Below are 27,210 nucleotides of genomic sequence, written 5' to 3' on the forward strand. Positions count from 1 at the left end.
ATGTTTATATATGCAAATACCATGTTTACTCTTGAATTATAATGTTTGAATGATTATTATGGGAATGATATGTATGTGATAATTGTTAAATTCAAGGTTTAAAAACATGTGATATAAATGAGAAATATTCTCATTGAGAAAATTAATTAAAATAATATTCAGGCTCTCTTCTCGCTTGAACGAGAATTGTCTAGAGAAAACGAGTGTTTTAGCTCGGGGCGTGACAGCTCTCGCTTGAGCTAAAATAGGCACAAAGAGAACTGATTGTTTTCTCGCTTAAGTGAGACAACTCTTGCTTAAGCCACAAATGCCTCAAAAATGGATGTGCCCTCGCTTGAGCAAGACAGCTCTCGCTTGAGCGAGAAGGCTCCATACAGACATGACTTCTTTTTAAGTCGTGTGAACGATAACTCTCATATATACGAGAGCCTAATGGCGTGTTTGCCATCAAGAAGTTGTAAAGGTAAATAACTATGAAATTCTTGAAAGTAATAAAACTAAGGAATTTCTTTGTTAAAGGTGAGGCCCGGGGGTGTGATATTATGCCCACACAGCGAGATCGTTTGACCGTAAGAGGCTTGGCTAGAGGAGTTTTCTAGGATGATTCAGTGATGGTTCGCAGTGGTGCTGAGAAGTATTATGTTGTAACCATGCAGCGAGATCGTCTGACCGTAAGAGGCTTGGCTTGAGAGTCGTCCAGGATAATTCAGTGATGGTTCGTAGTGGTGCCGAAATTATTTTCTTTTGGTTTATATGTTAAGATCATGACCCACTATAAGCCTTCACAATGGGAGATGTCTTAGCATGGGAAAATCGCTTGAAAAGATGGATTAAAAGACATAATTTGCTAATTTCGGCTAGGGTGCATATCTATGGTCAAAAATGAAGTAGTGGAAAGGAAATTTACGGGAGACGAATGAGCCCCGAGATGTTGAGAGGGACGGCGTTGATGGTGGTGATTCGTCAGCAAAGTCTTGAGGGAGAGTCTAGGTGAGACGAGTCCCATGTATCCCTGGATGAGGTATTCTGTTGGATCGGACAGTGCTCACAGTGCAAACTAGAAGATCTCTGACAACCTCTCTTTGCAATCAGGATCGATGAGAGGGATGCCCAGAAAGTGTTTGATACGATACCGTCCTGAAATGGACAGTTCCGTTGGAACATATCGATCATATATCCTTGCGATGAATAATTTTGGTGCGATCAAATCGGCTTGTTATGGGAACTGTGTTCTCGGTTATTGACGAATAGTTATTGGGAGGATAAAGGAGTAAGGATGGTGGACTCATGCATTGCATTGCATCCATGATATTCTTCGATATTGATTCTAAACTCTCGAGTTTTATACTTCATTCATCGTTATTATATGCTTGTATAATCACGTGATATATCTGTACTCGTGTGTTGTCTTGGTGTATTATTCCTTGTAATTCCATGACGTCGATGACAAGTTTTTCATAGATGTTTTACCCCCTCTCTTTTCTTCTGGTGTATTTGTACGCATGTTCAGATGGACCCATCAGCACTGATCTGAGGTTATCGCTTCACTATGTCCCAAGAGGGGATATGGAGTGTTGAGGGTAATCGACACACTTACATAGGTCCTTGCGACCTGGAGTTGGATTGGGTAAGCAATGGCTCAATTCTGCATCTTCTACCATACTACACAGTTCGGGAGGTATCATTCACTTTGCCCAACCGAAGACCTACAACTGCCGAACTTTCTGTACCGGCTAAAGCTCGAGGCGTACCAAAATTTGTTAGGACCTGGCCCCAAATAGGATTCTCATCATCAGGATTGGCGCCAAGAGAGACAGACGGGGCCATGCCAGGGGGGTACATCCCGGACCCCTCGATGGATTGGGGAGCGAATGAGGTGGAGGAGGAGGAAGACAACGACGACTATGTAGAGCTTATCTGCATAGCAGATTTAGTTGAGGTCATTGAGTTCTCTTTTGACTCGGAGGTGGAGGAAGACCCTAGCGAGGCTTCCAATGCACATCGGGTTTAGGAGGTTTCTCTTTTGTTTTGTTGTGATAGGAACTTGTGTGAGGTACTTTTTGTAATGTCAATACCTCAGCATTATTTTCTTTGTATTTTCAGTTTTTTTTTATTTGTGGCGATGATTAGATTTCGCCCTGTAAACAATTTTGTATTTACTCAAAAAATTTATGAATGAGAAGTATTCAGAAAATATTTGTGTTCGTTTAATTATCTTCAATGTATTAAGAATTTTATTTCCGCAAGGTTTGAAAATGTGACGTCTTGAAAATGGAATAAGGTAAAAGTGAAAATGATTTGTAAGTAATAGGTTACATAAAAGGAAAGAAAAGGGAAAGAAAAATTTACCCATTTTTCTAAGAGATTAAATATATTAAATATGAAATGATTTTTGGGGCGTTACATATACAACCTACCTCCTTTTCTATGCATGAAGCCAAATATGTGTTGTTATCTATGTTAATTTATGGACCTAAACAACTAGGAAAAGACATAGAAATATATTTGGCTCCATTAATCGAAGACTAAAAGCAAATGTGGGAGACAATCATAAATGTCTATGATGCGTATAGGGAAGAAAGTTTCAACTTGATGGCTTTGTTGTTCGGCACAATCTGTGATTTCCCTACATATTGTAATCTGTCTGGATATAGTACAAAAGGACATTTTGCATGTCCTGTATGTGAAGACAATACTCATTCAATGAGATTGGAACGCTATAAGAAGAATGTCTTCCTTGGTCATCGTAGATTTTTGCCATCAGATCATCACTATGGATGATGGAGAAAAGAATAATTTGATGGAAACAATGAAGAAGGTCGTGCTCCTTTGCAGTTGACAGATGACCAATTATTTCAAAAGCTAATGGGTTTGAATACTAACTTTGGTAAACCTTTTTCAAAAGAAATTGTCACAAGTTGGTGGAAGAAAAGGTCAATCTTCTTTGAATTGTCATATTGGAATTCATTATATGCAAGACATTTCCTCGATGTTATGCATATTGAAAAAAAAATGTGTTTAAAAGTCTCTTTGGTACCTTACTCAATGTCCCTGGTAAGACCAAAGATGGCTTGAATGCAAGGTTGGACTTGGTTAGTATGGGAATAAGAAAGGAATTGGGGGGCCAAAAATGAAGGGAAAATGTATATTTCTACCTCCAACAACTTATACTTTATCGAGAAAGGAGAAAATGGAATTTTGTAAATTTATTCATGGTGTTAAAATTCTAGAATGGTACTCTTCCAACATTCAGAACATCGTATCAATAAAAGACCTCAAGTTAAAAGGTCTTAAATCTCATAATTGTCATGTACTTATGGAGCATTTCTTGCCTATTGGAATACGGTCAATTCTACCTAAAAAAGTTCGAGGAACCATAACTAGATTATGCTTCTTCTTCAAGGAAAGTTGTAGCAAAGTGATTGACACTAAGAAATTACATGCATTGCGAAGACAAATTATTTTGACTTTGTGTGAGCTTGAAATGTATTTCCCACCTTCTTTTTTGACATAATGGTTCATCTAAGCATTCATCTTGTTCGAGAGACACAACTATGTGGCCCTTCCTATATGAGATGGATGTACCCCTTTGAGCGTGATATGAAGACATTAAAAAGGTATGTGAAGAATCGATCAAGACCAGAGGGTTGTATTATCGAGTGATATACTGTTGAAAAAGCTCTTGATTTTTATACCGGATACCTTACCGATGGTGATTTCATAGGCATTCCAAAGCCTCGATATGCAAAAAAAAAATCGGTGAAAGTATTATTGGGAATGAAATATTGACTATAACAAGAACCGAATTGGAGCAAGCGCACTTATATGTTTTACATAATGTCGACGAGGTTGAGCCATATGTTGAAACACACAAGGAGATGCTAAGGAAGTGCTACCCAAGTAAGAATGAAAATTGGATTTCCAAAGAGCATAATCGGTGTTTCATTATGTGGCTAAAAAATCACATTGATGAGAAGTTGAATATAAATACACATTCAGTTTCCGAAAGATTGAAATGGTTAGCCAATGGTCCAAGCCTTCATGTCTTATCCTACAATGGTTATCTAATTAATGGATTCACATTTTATACGAAAAAACAAGATGATCAAAATAAAATGCAAAATAGTGGTGTGACTCTTGTTGCTCGAACTTTACACATGTCAAGTGCCAAAGATAGAAACCCAATATATACGAACATATCATACTTTGGAGTGATTGAACGCATATGGGAATTAGATTAAACAATATTTTGGATGCCGATTTTTTATTGTATGTGGGTTGATAATAATAATGGCTTCCGAGTTAATGAGTTAGGGTTCATGCAAGTGAATCTTAATAGGTTAGGATATAAAGATGAGACGTTTATTCTAGCATCACAAGCTCAACAAATATTCTATGTTAGTGACTCAACTGATATAAAATAGTCCATTATTCTTTTAACTAACAAAATAATCGTCAATAATATTGATGACCATGAATATGAAGATATTGATGAAGATGATCCTTTTTTGGAACATATCAGTCGTGTGAGAGCGGACCAACTACGATTGATGATTTAAATACAATAGATGATCACAATGAAGGGCATTGGTTAAATCAATATGCTCCTCCAAACAAGGATCACCCTACAAGACAAAAACAATCAAAGAAAAGGAAAAAGTAGATGCAAGTAGTCTTTGTATAATTATAGCTTAATTTTGATTGTTTGTAATTTGTATAATATTGTTTCTTTGTAATTTGTGTAATTCTTTTATTCGTAATTATGTACTCTGTCATAACATAATTGACATGATATTCATTGTTTGTATTTTGTATTGTATTGATGTTTAATAAAACAAACTTTTGGTCTACGTTAATGTGTTTGTGTTATTCAGAATGTATAAATGTCTCTGCTGTTGAAAATGTATGTTCTGCTAATAAATGTATATGCAAGTATTAATTTATACAAATCAACAGCGAATTATAGGGGAAGCCCTAGCATGCGTTGTTGTAAAGGATAACTACAACAGTGTTTTTTAAATAAATCGTTGTTGTACATTATTAATGCATCAGCACTATTGTGTGATGCGCTGTCGTATTAAGGTGTTGTTTGGTAAAATTTATGAATAATACAACAACACTTTTCTGTTGTTGTGTTGTTAAATATATGAACTTCAAGAGCGCAACAATAAGGGTTGTCAATAAGACCTATAAAATGCACTATTTATATAAGACCTATATGACAACGCTTTGTGGACGATGCACTATGGTATTGATGCACTATATGACATCGCTTTTTGTGTGTTGCGTTGTGGTATAGAATCCATACTAAGCGATGTTAATGATGACCATATACTACTGCAGTCAAACAGAAAGCGCCTGAAAGCGTTGTTATATATATCTAAAATAAGTGTTGTTGAACGACAACTCTGGCATAGTGATTCCATTATCAATTTTAGGTACAAGGTTTGGAATCATCTCATTAATTATAGAGTTAGGAGAAATGATGTTTGAGGAGGCAAACAAATCAGTGAAGTAGCTTAACACATGATTACCAATGTCAACTTGGCTACTCAAAATATTATCCACAACTTTACGAAGGGACATGGATTTAGTGACTTGCCTGATTTTTGTTACCTTATGGAAGAAACTAGTATTCATGTCCCCACCGATATGCCAATTCAATCTGGACTTTTCTTTCCAAAAATCCTCTTCCATTACTAGATCTTGCATCAACTGATTTTGAGCCACCACCTCCTGGTCCAACAACTCTTGATTTGGGCTAGAATCTTGAATACAACCTTGAATGCTTCAACAATCGCCACAATTTTTATTTTTAGAAAAAACATATGGTTTTATGGATCTTCAAACTTTTGTTTTATCACACATAAGATATATAATTAGACTTTGGGAGTGGTCAAATCATTGAATTCGAGAAATAACACTATTGTCATTTTTATATATTTGAAATTCCCTTTCATGATTTTGGCTAGGATGAGTTGGAAATGAATATACACTTCCAATTCAAGTGATTTTAATAGTGAATATATAGTATATTACTAAAACAATGAATCATGTGCATAGTCAATCTACTATATGCTACTAATTCAATTTTAGTTCTTTCTCTTTTGTGGGAAATTCCTTTCTACATTTGATTTCTACAACTTGACTCAAGTCGAGTTAAATCATACTACTTTTTAGGACAAATAAACTTCACGAACATTTGAATGTGTTAATGAGTTCAAACTAATGTCTTGTTTTAATATGAATAATGATCATATATACATACAAGTGTGTATATCTATATAATAGAAAAAATTAAATTTATTTGAGAGGAAATATTGACTTTAATATATATAGTCATAACCCGATTTTCATTTATTAGCACAAATTTGGAAAGGAGAGAGAAGATATTTCCATTTTTATACAAAAACATAATCAACACTAAGTTTTTGTAGACGAAATGAAAAAAATTGCATTTTGTCCAATCTAGGAAATTCCTTTCTATATTTTATTTTACAACTTGACTTGAGTCGAGTTAAATCAGACTATTTTTTAGCTCAAATAAATTTCACGAACATTCGAATGTATTAATAAGATCAAATTAATGTCTTTTTTTAATATGAATAATAAAGTGTATATATCTATATAAAAAAATTAAATTGATTTAAGAGGAAATATGGACTTTAATATATATATATATATATATTAATAATTAATATATATGCATGACTTTAATTCATCCAAAAACAAAATCAACACTAAGTTTTTGTAGACAAAATAAAGAACAATCTCATTTTTCCCAATCTACGAAAGTGTTGGTCTACCACCTAAATTTCCGAAGTTTGAAAAATATACTTATGATTATGATTGTTTCTCAACTCGGAGTGGAGATGAATATACGACATGAATCATGAGTCTTATAATCCTTAAGGTAATTCCTATTTTTAGAAAAATATTCATGTTTGTAATTAATCTTTAGAAAGTTTTTTATTGGCGCCGTAATTTATTAACTTTTTAAAAGTGTTTATTTTTAATTTGCTCTAATTAAATATTTCAAATATTTGTATACATAGTTTCAGTTATTGTTAATTGAACCTTTTACAATAGTTAATTATTTCAAAATAATGCAAAGCCTACATTATTTTGATGGCTACATGCACTTGTTCTCTTGACATGTTTCAAGATCATCCATTATTCTTGATTGCAGACAAGTATTGTAATTGTGCTTTAAAGTAATACTGATTAAACATGGACAAGAAATTTTTCGACAAAAATGACAAAGTTAATTTAAAAACTATTTAATTTTATTGTTGAGAGATTCTCAGGTATTGCCTTCTGTATAGACCATATTTTTTTTGGCATACGACAATAGTTTTTTCATACTATTGCACTAATAAATAATATAAGCAATAACTTTTGATATCTTTGACTCCAATCGATTAAAACTATTGTGTATAAGAAAAAATGCAAACTATAATATTTGATCATTTAGTACGACCTTTTAATCGTAGCAGGTGATTGTGGCCTCTATAGTTAATAACAAAAATCATATGGTCATTGATCATTTAGCCTCAGCATATAAACTTTCGCAAAATTTAGCCTCAGCATATAGATGGCAAAACGGGTTAAGTTCGCGTGCCTACCTTCATAGTCCGCAAAATTTTATAGGTGGGGCATAGAAATTTTGTCCATATGCCTGTTAGTCCTTCCTATCTACCACCCATGCTCACAGACATTTCTATTGGGAAATGTGGGTGGCCCGTGGGCATGATATAAGAGAAAAAATAAGAAAAAATCATATAAATTATGATATGATGTGATGTAATTCTTTGAGATATGATATGGTTTGTTCAATTTCATATAAAATATCAAAGTTCTTTTATAAAAAGAAAACTTTTTTCAACTACTTTATATAATTTCTTTTTATTTTACAGTATGATTTTTTATTATTTATCATTGCTCGTGGGTTGCCCGCATCCTCATTAGCCCATTATAAAATGGACATGCCCACATCTGGTTAAATTTTACGGGCATTTGCGGGCGCGGACAAAATTGGTCTCATTAGATCTATAGTCCCTTGGGGTGAACAAGACCCGACTCTGCCTGCTCACCAGGTTCGATACGACCATGATCATGCGCGAATATGATTGGGTCTCATCAGATCTATAGTCAGGTTTGAGTTCAAAAATTAGACTTTGTCAATATTTAAGGTCGAATAAGGGACAACCATTACACGGTTTGATCCTCTCATACAGTGGCGGATCTTGAACTAAATTTTAGAGGGGGCAATAATATTTAATTACAATTAATTAAATAAATAGAAAAAATTTCAAACTTAAATGGTTAACGATACCAAAAATAAAATATTGTCGTTGACATATTAACCTAATCTTATTGCTCATTGAAAGTCACACGATAGAAATTTTGGACTATATATATATATATATATATATAAAATCTCTTTCATCAAGTGTAAAATCATTATGAAGTCATATTATTATGAGCAGCCACCAACATCTAAACATGCAAGAGAACTTGATTCATTATATATAATTTTTTGAGTGACTACACAAGTTGCACTATATTTATTTATCTAGCCACAAATTAAAGAAATATATGAGCTCCCACTAGTATCTCGATAAAGACATCTTTTGGGTGTAGGTAAAAAAAGTATATCTGCTCCAAAAAGTTTGTATTTCTATGTGTCCCATTTAATAATTTGAAAGTTTAATAATGAAATATCTTTTTGGCCAAACATACTAAGTGACACATGAAATAACACATTTTGTAGGACAATAAATATGTTTCGGTGGAGTAAAAAGTAAAAAAATATTTTAAGAAAAATAAAAAAAATTCCAGGGGGGCAGCTGCCCCCACCTGTCCCTTCCATGCTCCGCCCCTGCTCTCATATCCACTCACTCATCATGTTTGTATGTGTATCTATTGAATTGTGTATAGAATAATGACATATCTTTGGTCAAAAGTATCATTGATTCTCTAATTTTGTTTCCTAATATATACATGATTAACACTAGGGCTAACAATAAACAGAACCAACTCACTATTCATTTGAAACTCAACTCATTATTTAGCTCAAAAAACTTGATTCATGAACCAAATGAGCAGGAAATTGAGCTCGTTAAATATAAGAGCCGAACTTGAGCCAGATACAGATCGATTCGTTGGATTCATGAGCTGGATCGATATGTATTTATATATATAAACTATTTTTGTATTTTTATTGTGACCTTGTATTATTTTTTATATTTATTATATATACTACCATGTAAAGGTAAAATATGTCTAAGGGGTATATAGGTAAATGAACATGCAGAATTTCTATATCTCAACTTTACCCTTACTACTATATATATGCAAAATATGCTTAAAGATCATTCAGGTAATTGAACATATATAATTTTATTTAATTCCATTTATATATTTAAATGGTGGTAACTGAAGAACAATATATGATATATTCAATTTTGTAACACATATATTAAAATTAATTTTGCAATAGTAGGATGCAAAAAATGACTCAAGAGGTTGTGTATGATTATTGTAGGTTACCTTTTAAATAGAGAACATATTATGTTATATGAAACACTCAAAAACTAAACAAATTAACTTATTTATGGCTTATTCTCTCTATCTGAAGATTATCTTATGTTCAACTTTGATCCAATTTTTTTAGATAAAGAAGATTACACTTTTAAATAAGTGTCAAAATACAATCAAATCAAACATTAAAGACTAATTCTTTCTTATAAGATGTTTGTTTTGTAATAATTTATATCATATAGAGACTCAACACTCAATCATAAACTATAACCAAAATTATAGTATCATGTATAATTAAATATTCAAACAAAATTATAATATCATGTATACTCAATACAAAAAAGTGATATAATTCTCAAAAATGAAATATATAAAAATTAAATGTTCAATATTAAAAATAAAAATGCAAGTCGGCACACACGAAATACACATAAAAATGATTTTGCTTATTGAATAGCAGTTTTGCCATTAAAGTACACATAATTCATTTATCATTCTCTTTATTAAGGTAAATTGACAAATTCAATATATAGCAAATTTAATAAAAGTAATTAAGTTTAAGAGTCATTAATCATACGTTTCTCAGAAAGATACAACAAGAATCATACAATTATATATTCATTAGTTTTTACCAAAATATAATATAATCATAATCGAAAATAGATAATGTTGATATATCAATCATCAAGATTAGTAAATGCTTTAATTCACCATTGAGAATTCAATTAATGATTTAGTTCATCAAAATTATAAATGAGCTAATTAACCATTGAAAAGTCAATTGAAGACTTGAAGGATGTCTTGTAGGCTCATAACTTAAACACTACAGGGACCACATCTACTGTATCATAAAAGTGTGTTATTTTATGTACTACAACTTGTGATTGGTTCAAAAAATATATTTAAGTTAAAAATTTAATAATTAATTATTTTCCTAATGAATCACAAATCGTGACACATAGAATGACACACTTTGTGGGACATAAGATATTTAAATATGATCCATCTAAACGTCCACCGCATACAACACCTAAGCGGCTGCCCGACCTTCTTCCCACTATTTCCAGCCATGATTGAGAGTCCACGGGCTCGCCGGCCTCTCCAATGACCAACACTTGAATTAAACTCAATCTGGTAGCCAATCAATTCTGTTTCATTGTGAATACCATAGCCAAACTTTCATCACCCTTACAAGGAGTAAAACACAATGAAGGGTTTCAGTTTGCCACATAATAGGTGTTTCAAAAGTGAATGAAAACTGTTAAATTACTTATGTCTTAAAATTTTATGATGGATTCTGGTCTTAATCCTAGCACATTTCAATGGAAGGCCGTATATGTTAGGGCACGACTCTAGTTCAGTTGCTCCATGATTAGCTGGTACTATTTATTTATTTTTTAATTTTAAAAATGTCATGTTTCATAAATATAAAAAAAGTTAAGAAGATGGATGCTAAGAAGTTGGTTGTCACCCTCTTCACCATCAGACCACCTTATGACTCCCTAAGTTGGTTGTCATTGATGCTAAGAAGTTAAGAAGATAAATGCTAAAAAGTTGGTTGCCATTAGACTGGGATTAAACAAAATGAAAGGGGGAAAAGGAGTTCTGTTATCTGTGGAAGATGGGATGTTCATTTTAATTGAGTTGGCAAAATATTAGTGGTGGGGACAGGAATGAGGATAGGAAGTTGAGACATATGATCTCACTTCATTTCTTTATAGTTAATAAAAAAAATTAGTCATTGATCATTAAATATGACTTTATAATCGTTGTCGGGATTATGGTCCTTCCAGGCAACAACACACAAATCATTTCCTTTGATCATTTAATATGACCTTATTACTATAAAATAATAATCTCAAAGTAATAAAAATATTATAATATAAATTTTTAAATTAAAAAATAAATTTTTAAACATGTAAATAAATTTATAAGTATAGGTGAGAATTGTTATATTTATTTTCACTCATAAACTATTATTATGAGTATTTTTGTCATATATGTTTATGACAAGTTGAATATTTTTTGGTGCAATATGATTTTGGATAACTAAATTTGAAAACGTTTTATAAATATAATTATTTTGCATTTTTTTTATATGATTCAAAAATAGAATTACAATTTCTATTCGATTTTATTTCCATCAAAATTAGAACTATAATCCTAAACTACAATTTCAATTCCACGTCGTAGATGCATACTTAATTATATACAAGATGTAAATGCCAACAAAAATAACTTCTTTCTAATCATAACTACCTCAACTTTCAAAGCCAAATTCTTAAATGGAAGAGTTTTCCAATATTTCCTCAAATAACTTTGATAATGTCAAATATATTTTTTCATTAGATGTGTGCACTAGGGTTGTTCAAATCCAGACCGGTCCAAAACAAAAACCACAAACCGATCCAAAGTAGACCGAAACCGCAAAAACCGAATCTATTTGGATCGTATTTTGGACTTATTTTTCAAGGACCGATCGGTCCGGTCCGGTCTTCGGTTTCACGTCTGGGATCCAGACCGATCCAGACCGGACTGATATTGTTAAGTGTATCTCCTAATTTTTGCTAAAGTATTCGAGATAGGCAGTGGCCCCTAATTCCTCATTCCTAAATCCCTAATTCCTCAATTGTGATGAGGAAAAGTAAGATGTTAGTGAAAATAATTTTTGTTCATTCCTCCAGAATCACTAGATAGATGTTGAATGTTCACCGCAGAATCCTTAATTTTGTTGTTTACTTTTTGTTGTTGCATTGCTGTTTTTTTTTATTGATTGGATCATGGAATTGTTAAAAATGATTGGATCATTAGACTATATTGATGTTTCTAATCTTACTACTAAAAGAATCAAACTTTTCTTCATTATTCTGGTTGCTGCCTTGTTGGTGTTGTAGGCTGAAATAGAGGGGATTTATATGTTAATATCTAAAAACAAGACCGATCCAAACCGGACCGAAACCGCATATAATATTTGGACCGGATGGGATCGGACATCTTAATATAAATGGACCGGACCGGACCGCATACTAATTATGGGTTTGGATCGGATGATTTTTTGCTTAAAAACCGATCCAAATGGACCGCGAACACCCTTAGTGTGCACTGTGGCAAATGGATGAATTGGATGAATTTGGATTTGGATACTAATGAATAGATGGAAAGTCATCCACTAATCCATATAAATTCATTTAAACTACATTTTAAGTTATACAAGTCATTTATATCCAATGGATTTCAATCCATCCAATTTATCCATTGACTTCATTTTATGGATGTGGATGGATGTATATCCAATTCATTTGATTTTTTTTATTGGAACTAAGAAAATCTATTGAAGAAAAATATTATTTTAAAAACTATTATTTCAACTAAACATTTTTTAAAATCACCTTCAAAAAACACTTGTAAAATCATTTAGAAATCAATTTTTAAAATCTGATTTTTTTTTTAAAAAGTCATTTTTCGTTTAAGGTTCTACGTGTAAATTATTTAACAAATATTTTTAGAATGTAATGTCTATGCATTGTCAGTATAAAGATTTATACATAATCACTATATCATTCACCATTCATCTGGATTACTTTTTTTAAATATTCAATGCTAATTAAATATAAACGGTGAATGATGCAGTAGCAGTATATAAAACTCATACATTAGTGAGTGCGTACATTTTTATCATACATCTATATGTTATGTACTTTAGAATAAAATTTTAATATTAACTACATACACATTTCCTATAATTGATATCAATTTAATAAAATATTAAAAGTGAAAGTGAGAATCATGAATGAATTTGCTTGAATTTAGTTTTCTTCAGTATTAAAAGAAATTGAAAATGTAAAGAAAATCATTTTTTATTTGTATTTTTGGATGGATTGGATATCCATCCAAATGGATATATTCATGGATATCCATTAGATATAATGGATGAATTTGAATCCAATAATTATCAACATTATTCATTGGATTATATCTATTTAAATTAAATAACTCTAACAGACAGATTTGGATGAATTTAATTTAGATGGATTGTAGATTTTCGATAACTTTGTCACCTTTAGGTGCACCCCAATCCAAATTTCAAACTTATCAATATTGGATTGATACATTAGTGTGTAACTCTATACAGGATAATAATTATATTTGTATTGCAATTATAAGTCAAACAGTTTATATTGTATGACTTCATTTAAAATTATAAAAATCTAATCAAAGTAACTTAATTTTTAAGAAAATATTGTGAAGAATCAAAACACAATAATTATCATTAACTAACAAAGCGTTGATCTAGTCGTGTAAGACTCTGTTAGATCCTCATAATAATCATAAAGTCAAAGGTTCGATTCATGAGAATGACATTTGTTGGGATAGACAGCCACACAACTCGAAAATGAAATACACTTAGTAATAAAAAATACAATCATTACAATTGTTTATACTTCTAAAACATGACATATCATCAACTCCGGTATTTCTTTTAACAAATAGTTTAAACAAAAAATATTTATTACATTTTTATTAATTTTTTAACATCAATGTTAGTATAATATATGTATATATCTCATTTAACTTATATGCTATTTAATTAGTGAATCATTGGTTGAACTGTTTGGACGACCATTCCAATATGTTGACATGTTTAATAATCAATACGATTATAGATGATAGTGGATCTGGATGGGTAGGAGTAATGCATTACTTGGACAGACCTCATTCATTCATTCTTCGAACAGAAATTGTCTTGGACCCATGTGGATACTCAATATGTTTGCTACCCATCAATCCTTGGGTATCGAGCAGATCTATGGGCATCCGTAAATTTGGAAAATATTAAAAACAATTGTAAGCAACTTATGCAATTATTTGTCTCTTTCATGTAATCTTATATGTTATTTTAGACTATCAAAAATATAAAAAATAATAATAAAATATGAAACATAGTTCAAAGTCAATTAAGGGCATGCAAGTAATAACATTGAGAGAAGATTGTGGAGTCTGGCTTGGAGGGCCTTCCAAATTTATCATACCAGCATCATCTACAAATTTAGTTTCCTCCTCATTCATTTCTATTACTAGTATTTGGGACCTTTTATGTTTCAAATGGTGTCCAGGAGTGAAAAGTTCGTCACAAAACATAATAGACTCTTAGCCTTTCTATCAGCCATTTTAGAGGCACTAATAGTTCTAGGAATTTTGTTCAACAATGGTTTTTGAACCTGAGTTTGAGGTACATAGTTATCATTGAATGCAAGCAAGCCTCGGTTTCATATTGGCAAGCTTAGTAACAGTATAGTTGGTTCGATTATTAAGCTTACTCATAGAAACCCTAGAAGCTTCATGTAACTTAGCAAGACTGATAACATGAGATATTGAAGTGGGGTTAAACCTCCTTACCTGTATTTGGGAACTATGCTCTAACCCTGTTAAGAAGATACTCAAGGCATGTTCAGGTATAAGAGAGACATGAGTTAGAGCTAGCTCAAACTCATCAACATAATCATGTATTTTTCACAATTGTTTCACCTGAATCAGTGAAGAAAGAGGATCCTCATAAACCAAGCCAAACCGATATCACCACATCGGCTACATGTTGTTGCTAAGCAGGGTACATGTCATATAATCACTAATGAGCGATTTTATCATGGATGGATGCTAAGAGTTTGTTTGGGAGTTGAATTTTGGAGGGGAAGGAATGGAAAATAAAGGCTTGGGAGTCATCTCACAAGTGTATTTCATAGCTCCCAAGCCTTCTATTTCCCTTTCTTCCCCTCCAAAATTCAACTCTCAAACTAACCCTAAACGAACCTTCCATTCAGGTAAGGTGCCATCCAACAAGAAAAATTGATCACATTTATATAATCACTCTTTCACGTCCTTACTATTGAATCTAGGAAACTCTACCTTCGAAATTCTTGTAGAATATGAATTCCATGGTGGAGTATTCCCAATAGTTGGGGCATGTGGTGATGTTGTAGAGAAATCACTATTTTGGGTTTGTGTAATGTGGGTAAGAAGCAGATTTCTGATTTCTTCCATTCTCACTTTCATCTGTTCCAATTGAGTAGTGAGTACTCCATATTTGTCGTCGAGTTTCTTCTTCACTTTTACAAGAGTCACTTCAATACGGGTTCCAATGGACATTTTCAAGGCGTCAAGTCAAAAATCTGATACCAATTGTAAAGTACATTAATAATTCCATAACCCTATTTTTTTTTTCCTATAAACACAAATATTTGTTTTCTTATTTTACTTTTTTTTGGAAATAGAAGCGAATCTGAATGACCAAATAAGAGAGACATACTCATGTGAAATAACGTGGCAAGATCAAAAGGTTAATCCAAAAAGCTGCGTCAGCTTTAGCCTTTAAGCACTTTTTCGCTACATACACACACCACTCCCCTTTGTCCCCTTTTCACTTTCTCCTATTTCATTTACATAAAACCTTATTCTCTCTCTCTATTCCAACAATCACTTATAATAATAATAATCATGTCTACCACTGAAGCCGAACACCGTGAAGAGGAAGATGCTCCCGCCGGCGAAGACGAGGATACCGGAGCCCAAGTCGCTCCAATCGTCAAACTCGAAGAAGTTACCGTTTCCACCGGCGAAGAGGAAGAAGATCCTATTCTCGATCTGTATGATTTCCTCTCTCTAACCGTTTTTTTCTATTTTTATTGTAAATATTTTAAATTAAGGTTGCGATCACGCAAACAAATGTGGCTTTTATTACATATTTAAAACCTTGTTGTTTTATATTTATTATTATTATTATTAAGATTTTGTTGGTTGAAAATAAGGGTTTTATTATTGCAGGAAAGCCAAGCTTTACCGTTTCGACAAGGACGGGAATCAATGGAAGGAGCGAGGTGCGGGAACAGTGAAGTTCCTGAAGCACAAGGTTACTGGAAAAGTTAGGCTTCTTATGAGGCAATCGAAAACCCTCAAGATCTGTGCCAATCATCTTCGTAAGTGAAGTGTCACTTTGTTTTGTTCTAGTGTTTTCATTTTCTGGTTTGTGATTTTTGGAAATGTGGTTCTTTTTTTATTTTTTTGTCATAGTTGTACCTGCAATGACTGTGCAAGAGCATGCTGGGAATGAAAAATCTTGTGTTTGGCATGCGAGAGACTTTGCTGATGGTGAATTGAAGGATGAGTTTTTCTGCATTCGGTTCGCTTCAATTGAAAGTAAGCAATTTAGGCAAATACTTCTTTTTTGTAGTGCCGATTTGTAGTTTTTAAAGAAATTAAATATGTAGCTTGTTAGCTCTGTTAATTGATGTGGTGCCTATTTGTTTTCAGACTAAAAGTGTGATATTGGATCCATTCAAATATACCTAGCACCTTGTGTTTGGCATTTTTTTTATTTCTAGGTTGCCTCTGCATTCTTGTTTTGTGTATTAACTGTTTTAATCAGCATATTAAAGTCTTTGTTATGTGCACACAGTTGCTGCTTAAAACATAATCAGATAGCTCTGATATGCATATTTTCCTTAGTACATTGAGCAATTAATATCTGTGGTTTTGTGAAACTGTCTTCCTGGGATTGAATTTTATGGGTTAGATCTGATATGCACCACTTATTATCTTCACATTATATTCTCACCTTTTAGATATTTGCAATTCTTATTTGCTAACTTGCATAATTGATTGGCCTCCATGATGTTGTGTTTGGATGAAGGAAAAACATTTGCATGCATTGGTAGTTTTAGTTTGAGTCTTTTACGGAAAAGATTTAGGTTTCTAGCAAAGAACAGATTTGAGCTTAGTGGAGCTCCTACTTTTTCAATGGATGAGACAGTGGCATGTAGGTTAGGTTCTTCTGAGTTAGATCATAAAAAACTTGATGTAAATTTCTTTTATTGCATTGCAGAGGAATTGATATATAAGAATTTATGTTGGGTGCTGATAGTAGTAGCTTTGTTAGATATCGAATACCTCTTGCAGGCATGTGCTTACAGACTTCTAAACTACGATGTCTAACCAAGATTTCGATGTTGATGTTTGTTATCTGGGTGTGAGATGACCAGAGATCTCAAATACCTACCCATTCAGCTTAAAATATCTCTTGTAGGCACGTGATGAATTTAGATCAGTTTTTTTAAATTAAAAAAAGGTTTTCATGCCTACCCCTCTTGTGCCCTGGAGTTAAGAGTAAGTTGGGTCGGGAATGGGTGAGGATAAATATTGGTTAGACATTCTCCTTTCGCAGTGGACAAAAATGATTGTTATTATTATTTTTCCCATTCTAGAGCATAGGTTTAGTGCACATATTTACTGTTGCCTTCTCTGTCTTGGATTGCAAAATATTCCAGGGCTAGTACAATATTCACAGGTTATGCATGTTCCTTTTACAGAAAATGATATGATTATGATTTCCTTGTCTGCACTCAGGATCATAATTTTAGCATATATTTACTGTTACTTTATCTCTTAGATTCCAAGAAGTTCATGGAAACATTCCAAGAAGTTGCTGAATCCCAGAACCAGGAAGAAAACAAGGATGCATCTGCTGCTGCTAGCCTACTTGAGAATTTGAGCGTCGAAGGGAAAACAGATGCAGAGAAGAAAGATGAGGAGAAGCCGGAAAGCAAAACTGTGAGCGAAGAATCTTCATCGGGAAAAGAAAACACAAATACAGAGAAGAAAACTGAAGAGCCAGCTTCCTCTGCTTGAGTATAATCTATTCATATTTCCTTGCTATACAGTATGACATGGTTAGGTGGTTGACCTTTTTTGTCACCTTGTCTTGGGATATTCTCTTGTACTTGTAGTCTTCAGATTGTGTCATGGTAATGCTATTGAGCAGTATGTGTCCTTTGTTGAGTCTTTGTCATCACGCAAAGTTTGAGTCAGGTTTTAATTATTGAGGGTGGTGCTTTCTGAGTCTTGGAGTTTGCTAGTGTTATTTTCATTCTATATGTATTTGTTGCAAGTAGAATGAGTCTGGTTGATGTTGGTACTTGGGGAGGGGTGCATTCGGGAAATATTTATCGTTATAAGCAAAGGTTTTGGATACAATTTTCAGTCTCACATTTCTAAAAGATTCAAATTACTGTGGTATTATAGCCTGCTTCTCCTGTTGGATCTAGCATTCAATTTCCATTAGTTCCCTTAGATTCATGGGTCTAGATCTGCTATCCGAAAGTGTCTAACATTCCATGTATCACTCTATAAATTATGAATTAAAAATATATTAACTTTATTTTATTGACTAATGAAAATGAAAGGGTATAGAAAGATACACATTTTTTGACATAAGATTTGATCTCGAGATTCATAACTTTTAGCATGATGAAAAGATTTTATTCCTGACGGATGAAGGGATTGCTTTTTTTGCCTCTTACATGTCATGTTACAAATACTTTACCTGTCGGTTTAAAAGAGTGACATTTATGTTCAGTGACCAACCAAAATGTATGAGAAGAAAGTTTGTTTCTTTTCAAATTATAAAAGTTAAAGAAGTTATTCTTATTTATCTCTTATCTATACTATTAATAAAGGGAAAATACAAAATAACCACCCATCATGGGGTAATTTGTGTTTTCCTATTTTGTCCTCAATATCTTTTTATTTCTACCAAAAAACCATATTATATTATTTTCTTATTTTATTATTTTTATCTTCTTATTTTAAAAGTGTTTTTAAAAATTGAATATTAGACCAATTAAATAAATTCAACCGTTAATTGTAGCGCAAAAAATTATATTTAAATTTATAAAATACAAACTATACATTACAAACAATAGGAAAGCGGGTTGACAGGCACGACAGTGCATGTCAACACGCTAGTCATTATAAAATGAAAAGTATATTTAACCATCTTTGGTTTACCAGCATGGGATAGTTGAGTTAAAAGTGGTTTACAATGTTTACCAACATGGTATAGTAGAGTTAAATGGTTTTTACACTTATGTAATCGTTTACAATAACAATCATGTTTTTATATCACTAGTTGAAGTCATAAATCATATTTGTTCAATTTCTAAGCATTTCTTAATTATTTTGTTTACAGTTTTTCTTGGTCTCATCTTCCTCTAGTATTTAGATTAGCCTCCAATTAATGTACTCTCCTTACGGGTGGAAGTATTGGTCTCCTCTACACACGTTAAAAACTACTTCAAGAGCAATTTTACTATGTTTCCTACGATAGTAGTTACTCTAACTTTCTTCCTAATATATTCATTTCTAACTCTATCATATATATATATATAGTGACTCAAGTGAGAACAATTTTTATATAAAAACCGTGAGAATAATAAATTTGTGTCCGACAACCAATCATTGATGATTAGGATTAAAAGTTAGTTACTAGTCATGTAATAATTATATGCACGTATCTTTTAATCTTGACTGTTCAAATAAAATCCAATGGTCCATATTAACTATTCTCATTTTTCATAATAGTGTATTGTTCTCACGTGAGCGACTTATTATATATATCATATAAATTATTTATTAAAAAAATATTAAGAATCTTTTTTTTTTTGTGAAGCAAAACACATTTAAAGTTGGCAATCGGATGGATTTGGTAAATGTAGATTTGAATCATAATGGATAGATAAAAAGTCATCTACCAATCCATATAATTCATAAAATCACATTTCTAAACTATTTAATTCATTCATATCCGATTGGATTTCAATTCATCAATTCCATCCATATATCTATTTTAATGGATTAGATGGATGAATATCCAATACATTTTTTTAATTTAATTTAAAGCATTTTTTTGAAGGAAAAAATTATTTTTAAAAGTTATTATTTATTAAAGCATTTTTAAAAAGCAAAAATACTTTAAAAAATCTCAATATTTAAATTTACTTGTGAAAGCTCTGCAAGACAAAGTGTAGGTGATATCAGAAATACTGTATTGTACAATCATGCATTTTTCTTGTGCTCAATCATGACACAAAATATTATATCAATCGTTATTGAAACTTTTTGAAAGAATGTTTTGAGAAAAAAAGATATTACTGTTGAAAGGATCCTTTTATTAGAAAGAGAGTAGTTTATATCAATGATATCAAAACTGGTTCGTGTCGGCCAGTTCAACTTGTGAACATGTAAACGGTCTTAATACCGCTATGATACAACATTTATATCGGTCATGCAATTATATCAGTAAAAATCAGTCATACTGACCGATTTTCAATTGAACTGTACGGTTTCATTTAAAATTATTTATTTTTACCAAAATATTGGTATGGATTATCAAATACACAACTACTACATTTTTTCTACATCTAAAACATAGTCTACATTACATAGTTTAATTAGTGAACCACTATTTAAACCACCATACCACTATACTAGTGCTCTGACCATTACGTTTGCATGTTGGGTTTGCATAGTAAAGTTTGATCTACTTTATGAGGAAAAAATATTTTTGTTTTTATTTTTTTTTGGATGGATTGGGTATCCATCCAAATGGATATACCCATAAATATCCATTGGATGGGATATAATTCATGAATTTGAAATTCACCCATTATCAACATTATCCACTGTATTATATCCATTTAAATTTATTAGCTCTAATGGATGGATTTAATCTGAATGGATTATGGATTGTAGATAATTTTGCCACCCCTATAAGCATTGGATTATTTTGGAACAAATTAATATTACAATATAGTAATTTATCCAATATATTTTTCTTTGGGAGTGTTAGTAATAAAATGAAGGCCACTTTATCCAAACCCTTAAGAATGCAAAAGGAAAAAAGATAAAGAGGGAATCAAGATAAATTTGAGTGAATTAAATCATTAAGGTAATAATAACTTACATCAAAGTTAGATAAGTTACTAGAACCTAGCTATAAAATGAGAACCAAGAAGAATAAGAAGAATAGGGGAAATAAAAGAAATTTTGTTAAGAGTGAACAAAGAACCTGAAAAAAGCAAATAAAAGAAAACTTTGATGACCCATCTCACCACATGCATTATGTATTATGCACTCTGTAATGCATGCCAAAGCAACTCACCAAGAGAATAACTTGTATACCAAGAAACATTTCCATTTTATGCTCATACTGTTTTCTGGTATGGAGGAAGACCCTTATTTTGGAACTAGATGTTCCATGCCATATTCTCTCAACACAAACTTGTTGTTTACCAATGAACAATTTTATTGCTTTCAAGGTTAATTTGCTTCATTATTATTTCTCAAACTTGAACCACTTCCAGTTAGCATAAAGTGCTTCATTTTCAAAAGGAATGTCACTAGTTAGGAGGGGTTCTGATTCTGATTGTTGAGTCATATAAGCTGGAGGTAGCTTTTCCTTGTATTCCTTTGCCTTTATATCAGCCTCCAAAAATACTTTCTTTGAAACAAAATAAAAAAGTATATCATAAGATCAATCTGACTTATAACAATGAGTTTAAAAAGGAAAAGGAAAATTGTAATACCTCTTTATTGGACAGGAATAGGCCAGGTTCGCTTTCAAGGTCTGCAATGCTGCATGTCATGAAGGAAAAGTGTCATCATCTGCAATTTATAAAGCACTAATTTGTAATATAGTAATGTTCTAACACAACAATCTTGAGAGAGAAGGTTGAACTGAACATGTTTAGTGTTTAAAGAACAAATAAATAAGCATAGTGAACCCAAATGAAGACATGCTGCTACTCCAAGCAAAGTTCATTTATCAGAACTTGCAAGAAACCTAAGTAAACATGATCCCTCAAAGGATAAAGCATTCTGAAAGAGATCAAATGATATTTACCACAAAAAAAGAGCAGATAAAATGAATTAGCATTGGCAATTTGGGCCATCCTACCCATATCCATGTGATACCTGCCTAAAATAGAGCAGGCATGGGCATGCCCATTTGTGAAAAGGAAATGAAAACTCATGTCTTGCCCGCCCTAAATATGGGCATAGTGGGCTTGCGAGCCGCCCGTTATACAATTTAAAAATTAAAAGATAATAAAAATTACATAAAACTACAAAAAATCTGATGTGTATTTAAAATTACACATAACAATGTGCTAGTTCAAACAATTTAACATTAAATATCCTTCAAGTCCAATTAAAAATAAAAAACATAATACTTAATAATTAAGGTCATAATGCCTATAGGCAGCCCGCCCAGCCCGGTAGAAAAGCCCATGGGCAAAGTAGACATTTTGGGCTAATAAACAGATTTTCCATGCCCTGCCCACCCAGTAACTGCGGCAGGCGTGCCCCATAGGCATAGTTCATATGATTATGAGGTTACAAGCACTGTGATATATCTCAAGATGTGGCACTCTAATAATGCTTCTTGGTTTTTTTAAGGAGCTGTTCTGTTGTATGTATGAACCTAATAATTTCAAATGGAAGTCAAAGTCAGCAATCCATTACCTTAAAGAAATTTTATCAGGCAACATTGACTTTACCACCAGAACCTTAACCTTCTCATCAACGAAAAGTACATCGCTGATGGAAGTAATTCCAGCGCGGCTGATATTTGAAACATGCAGCAATCCACTGAAAAGTACATAACAGTATAAGTTTAAATGTCAGGTTATATATGCAAACAGGTTTCATGATCTCAGCAATTTAAACTCCTGAAGTAGATAGACAAATCTTGAAGATGATAACACATAGAAGAACATGATAAAGTAAATCCACGTCGACAACAAATCAGGCTAGTTAGAATCTTGGATGATGCAACTTTTTCAATGGAGTGAAGAAGGATGAGTATGCACATGTGTATTAAATAAAAAATTATAGGTAAGGGAATAAGAAATAAAATTGTGAAGTAAGATGGATTGATCCACCTTATATTTATTAACTTCATTTACTCACTAAGAATCAAAAGTTCAATGTCACTTGAACAAATACTTGTGAATCCTATTTCAGGGTTGAAAACAACAAAGTGCTAGAGTTGGTCTATATATTGAGGAAATATTCAACCTTGGAATTTCAAGTAAACCACATCTTCCAAACTAGAAATACGGTTAAAAACCAAACTGCTTACCAGTTAGACAGGTGATCAATATGTTGCTTCCCAAAAAATTTGTTTCTCTGACAGAAATTTCAACTTTTTATGCCTTGACAATTTAAATTCCATTATAGTTTTAAGAAGTAATCTTGTAGAAGGGTGGGGGTTCCGGTTGGGACTCGGGAAATACATGCTTATTCACATATAAAGATTACATTTTCTCAGTTATTTGCTCATTTGATTAAATCTGTTAACATGGTTCTAGGTTATATCAAATCTAGTCGTAAGTCGTAACCAGTCTTATTGAAATACTGTAAAAGAGGCATCAGCTAAGAGAATTACAAATCATAAAACTGATTTGGCCACTTATTGACTAAGACAGTATTTACCATACCGAGAGTTCAAATCGTAAGTTTTGTAATGCCATCATAAGGGATTGACCAATTTTCTCGACTTGGCAAACAGGTAAACTCAAATTAATACTTATCTGACATTGTTCAACTCAATCAATGGTTTTGAATTGTGTTCTAGGAAAATATATAAGTGGTCAGGAAACAGCGGCTAACAGGCATTCACCAATTTAAATAGAAATGATTGAACAATTTAATCTCTCTCAATGACCAACAGTCCAAAAGGTTTAAGCTGTTAAGTGAAAGCTTATGCATGGTATTTACATCTAACTCACCCCCTTAAGAGTCCTTTGGGCTTGAAGCATGGACGATACAGATGCCCACCTACCTTATGCTGAAACTCAACTTTTATTTGGAAAAATAGTGGTAGCATGGATTAATGTAGGCCAACTCAATTCCATCAATTTCAAATGAGATTCAACCCTGAAATAGGCTCATGAATGATTTTTAAATCCCACTAGGGTTAATGTAGGCAAACTCAATTCCATCAATTTCAAATGAGATTCATGAGTTGGTTTTACCTTAAAAAAACACTCATATATCGTTGTGCCTGAATTATCTAATTTATTTTCTATCTTGTCTATTAGCAAAAGTATATTTAGGATATGAACTTGCAGTCAAATCAAAGCACGGAAGTTGGAAGCATCCAACGTTACTCCATGATTGGAATTCTACCTCCTTGAATGTTTTGAATAATGTTACAACTTATTAAACAGGGAAAAGGAAGCATGAATAGTTAGCTATCTATATCGAAGCTATCACTCACCTTCTATTTGTTTCTCCTATCCTTATTTGTGCTCCATAAGGAAGTATCTTTTTAACGGTCCCTTCTAGAAGGGTTCCTTCTTGAAGATAAAGCCTTTCCTGCAACATCATATTAACTTCACAGAAGGAATTTCGAAAGATAAAAAGGATAAAGCAAAACTTAAAACCCAACTCTGAATATTGAAGGTAGGTGACAAGAAGGGAAATGGACACATTTGAGTACTAACCCATGCTTCCCTCTCACTGATTATCAAATTCCGTTTAGCTTCATCTACTTGACTAATTTGTACATGCATACAACGTCCCACCTACATCATTATTAACAAATATTTGCAAGAAATAAGGAAGAAAGAATGAAGAATAACATGGATGGTGACAGAAACATCAAATGAGTTCAAGCTAAAAGGAGTTTTTCTAAGCATAAGAAATTCAAAAATAAGAAGGGAGAAAATTTCGAGGGCTGCAACTCACATTCTCTTTCAATTCGGTAAAGCTATTTACTCTTTTCATAAGCTCAGTTTTCGGAAGAAAAGCTCGCAAACCCTGCATATCCAAATTCAAGAAGACATAAACATTTACTCAAGTGCTACATTTGCATAAAAGTATTCACGTAAACGGCAGATACCTCAATCCTTGTCAGCAGGCCCCCGGTATTCCACCCTGTGATTCTAACCTCTATAGGTTCATTGAGTTGTTTTATCTGCCCAAATCATTAAACGTGGAAGACTTAAGTTTTATCAGAAAGAGAAGATGTGATATTAATTTGTATGATTTAAAACTGATTAAAGCAATATTCTTGCATAAAATCATGGCTTCCAATTTGTTATTGCATATAATTCCTTTCTGACTACAAGCATGGTATACATGTGAAATAACATATGCCTTACTATATCAGTACGAAATAATAAAAGTTTTCTGACCAATGAAGCACGGACATTTCAATTATGTGTGTTGTAACTGTGCTAGATAATCCTAGACTACACATCCTTCAACCTTTTGTTTTATATTTTGAATTTTTGCAACAATACAGATTAGATACCACAAAAATTAGATAGAAGATCATATTTTATTGTACCTAAAAATGACTGAAGTTGACTTTTGAAACATTGATGTCTTTAAGTTAGTTTAGGATTTGTAGATTATGTTAGTTTATATTAATTTTAAATGTTGTATGCTAACCAATTTGTATATTATAATCTTTAGAATATGTCTATTTTTCGTGTGGGTGGCATGTCATATTCATGTCTTGTGTCATATAAGTTGTCATAAGAACTATTACATCAAACTCAGATTCTACATCTAAGTTGCCATATCTACTATACTAAACATGCGGGTGCGAAAAAGAAGAACGAAAATAAGAGTAAAACCTGCCTCAGTCGCTGCCAAGCAATCCGGCGGAAGAGCCTTCTGCTAGAAAGCAATGGCCTACCAGCAAGTGTTCTACCTATAACCTCAGCAAACAAAATGGTCCGAATATCCACAACAGTGCTCCCAACCACAGGTGCTCCACTTGTAGCATCATCATTTTTCAGAATTTCCATCCTCCCTCGAACCTTAAAATTCTCTTCAGCCTTGTTCATATCACATAACAAGTACTCCATTTCTTTACTATCCAATGGAAGCACCTCCTTTGTTAACATTGTACCTAGTAATTCTGCCCCTACATTAACATTGAGCTTGTCTTCATTACCTGAAACAACAACACCAACCACAAAATCACCTGGTTTTGGTTCATAATACTCAACCTTAACCCTTTTAGCCTCTTCACTCTTATCTCTTTCCTCAGAAACTTCTAACACCCGACCATTTATTTTCACCTCCTCCAAAGAACGATTACTTCCTGTTAAATTTTTCTCAAAGGGTGCCAAGTCCTCCATTTCTGAAGCACCTTCCATCAACCCATTTTCAATAGGAACAAGTGAAGGCTTGTTCAGCAATTCAAATGCTTCATGTTCATGGATTCTATCCTCAATAATCTGTTGAGATAACTGGGTACTAGAAAAGCCATTAAATTTATCATTTCTGGAACAAAATGCAACATGGGCACCACTCAAAATTGCATCTTTATTGGTGAAAGTGAAGGAATTTTGTTTCCTATTCAATTTGTTCTTAAAGGTGTTGTTAAAAACAGGGATACGGTTAAGAGGTAATGTACAATTGGGGAAGCAGAGGGACTTACAGTTACATGAACAAAGAATCAATTGCATCTTCCTATATTGACACACAGTACGAGATTTGGTTCAGTTTTGAGTCACACAAAATGTTCTTTTGTTTCTAACATGGATTCTATTTCATGCCTTCACTTGTTCTAACCTTTTATTGTGTTTGGTTCGAACATGGGAAGGAAAGTTGAATAAGAATAATTCTCACTTTAATGCTTAGAAATTTTTGTTTGTAACATGTTAACCTCGATTCAATTCAAAGTAGTATTGAAGTGATGAAGATAGGTTAAAATAGTGTGTTTCCCAAATTAATATTAATTTGATCCATTTAAAATGTTTTAAACTATTTTGGATTTATTAATTTTTTAGAAATCAATTTGCTATAAGAAGGATGAAA

The 27,210-nt window shown here is 32.5% G+C and overlaps 2 protein-coding genes across 2 annotated transcripts; one reads left to right on the forward strand and one right to left on the reverse strand.

The window, feature by feature from the left end:
- On the forward strand, positions 15,988-18,637 carry LOC109361205 (ran-binding protein 1 homolog b-like). The gene is made up of 4 exons (XM_019606580.1): positions 15,988-16,184; positions 16,363-16,514; positions 16,609-16,734; positions 17,984-18,637. The coding sequence occupies exons 1-4, from the start codon at positions 16,036-16,038 to the stop codon at positions 18,220-18,222; spliced, it is 666 nt and encodes a 221-aa protein (XP_019462125.1). The 5' UTR covers positions 15,988-16,035; the 3' UTR covers positions 18,223-18,637.
- Positions 21,700-26,980, reverse strand: LOC109360737. Its single transcript, XM_019605815.1, has 8 exons — positions 26,019-26,980; positions 25,277-25,351; positions 25,123-25,194; positions 24,879-24,959; positions 24,653-24,750; positions 22,894-23,019; positions 21,957-22,005; positions 21,700-21,871 (listed from the first exon to the last, which is right to left on the reverse strand). Exons 1-8 carry the CDS (start codon positions 26,856-26,858, stop codon positions 21,707-21,709), a joined length of 1,506 nt encoding a protein of 501 aa, XP_019461360.1. The 5' UTR covers positions 26,859-26,980; the 3' UTR covers positions 21,700-21,706.

This window comes from Lupinus angustifolius, chromosome LG11, assembly GCF_001865875.1.
Source record: "Lupinus angustifolius cultivar Tanjil chromosome LG11, LupAngTanjil_v1.0, whole genome shotgun sequence".
NCBI classification, from domain to species: domain Eukaryota; kingdom Viridiplantae; phylum Streptophyta; class Magnoliopsida; order Fabales; family Fabaceae; genus Lupinus; species Lupinus angustifolius.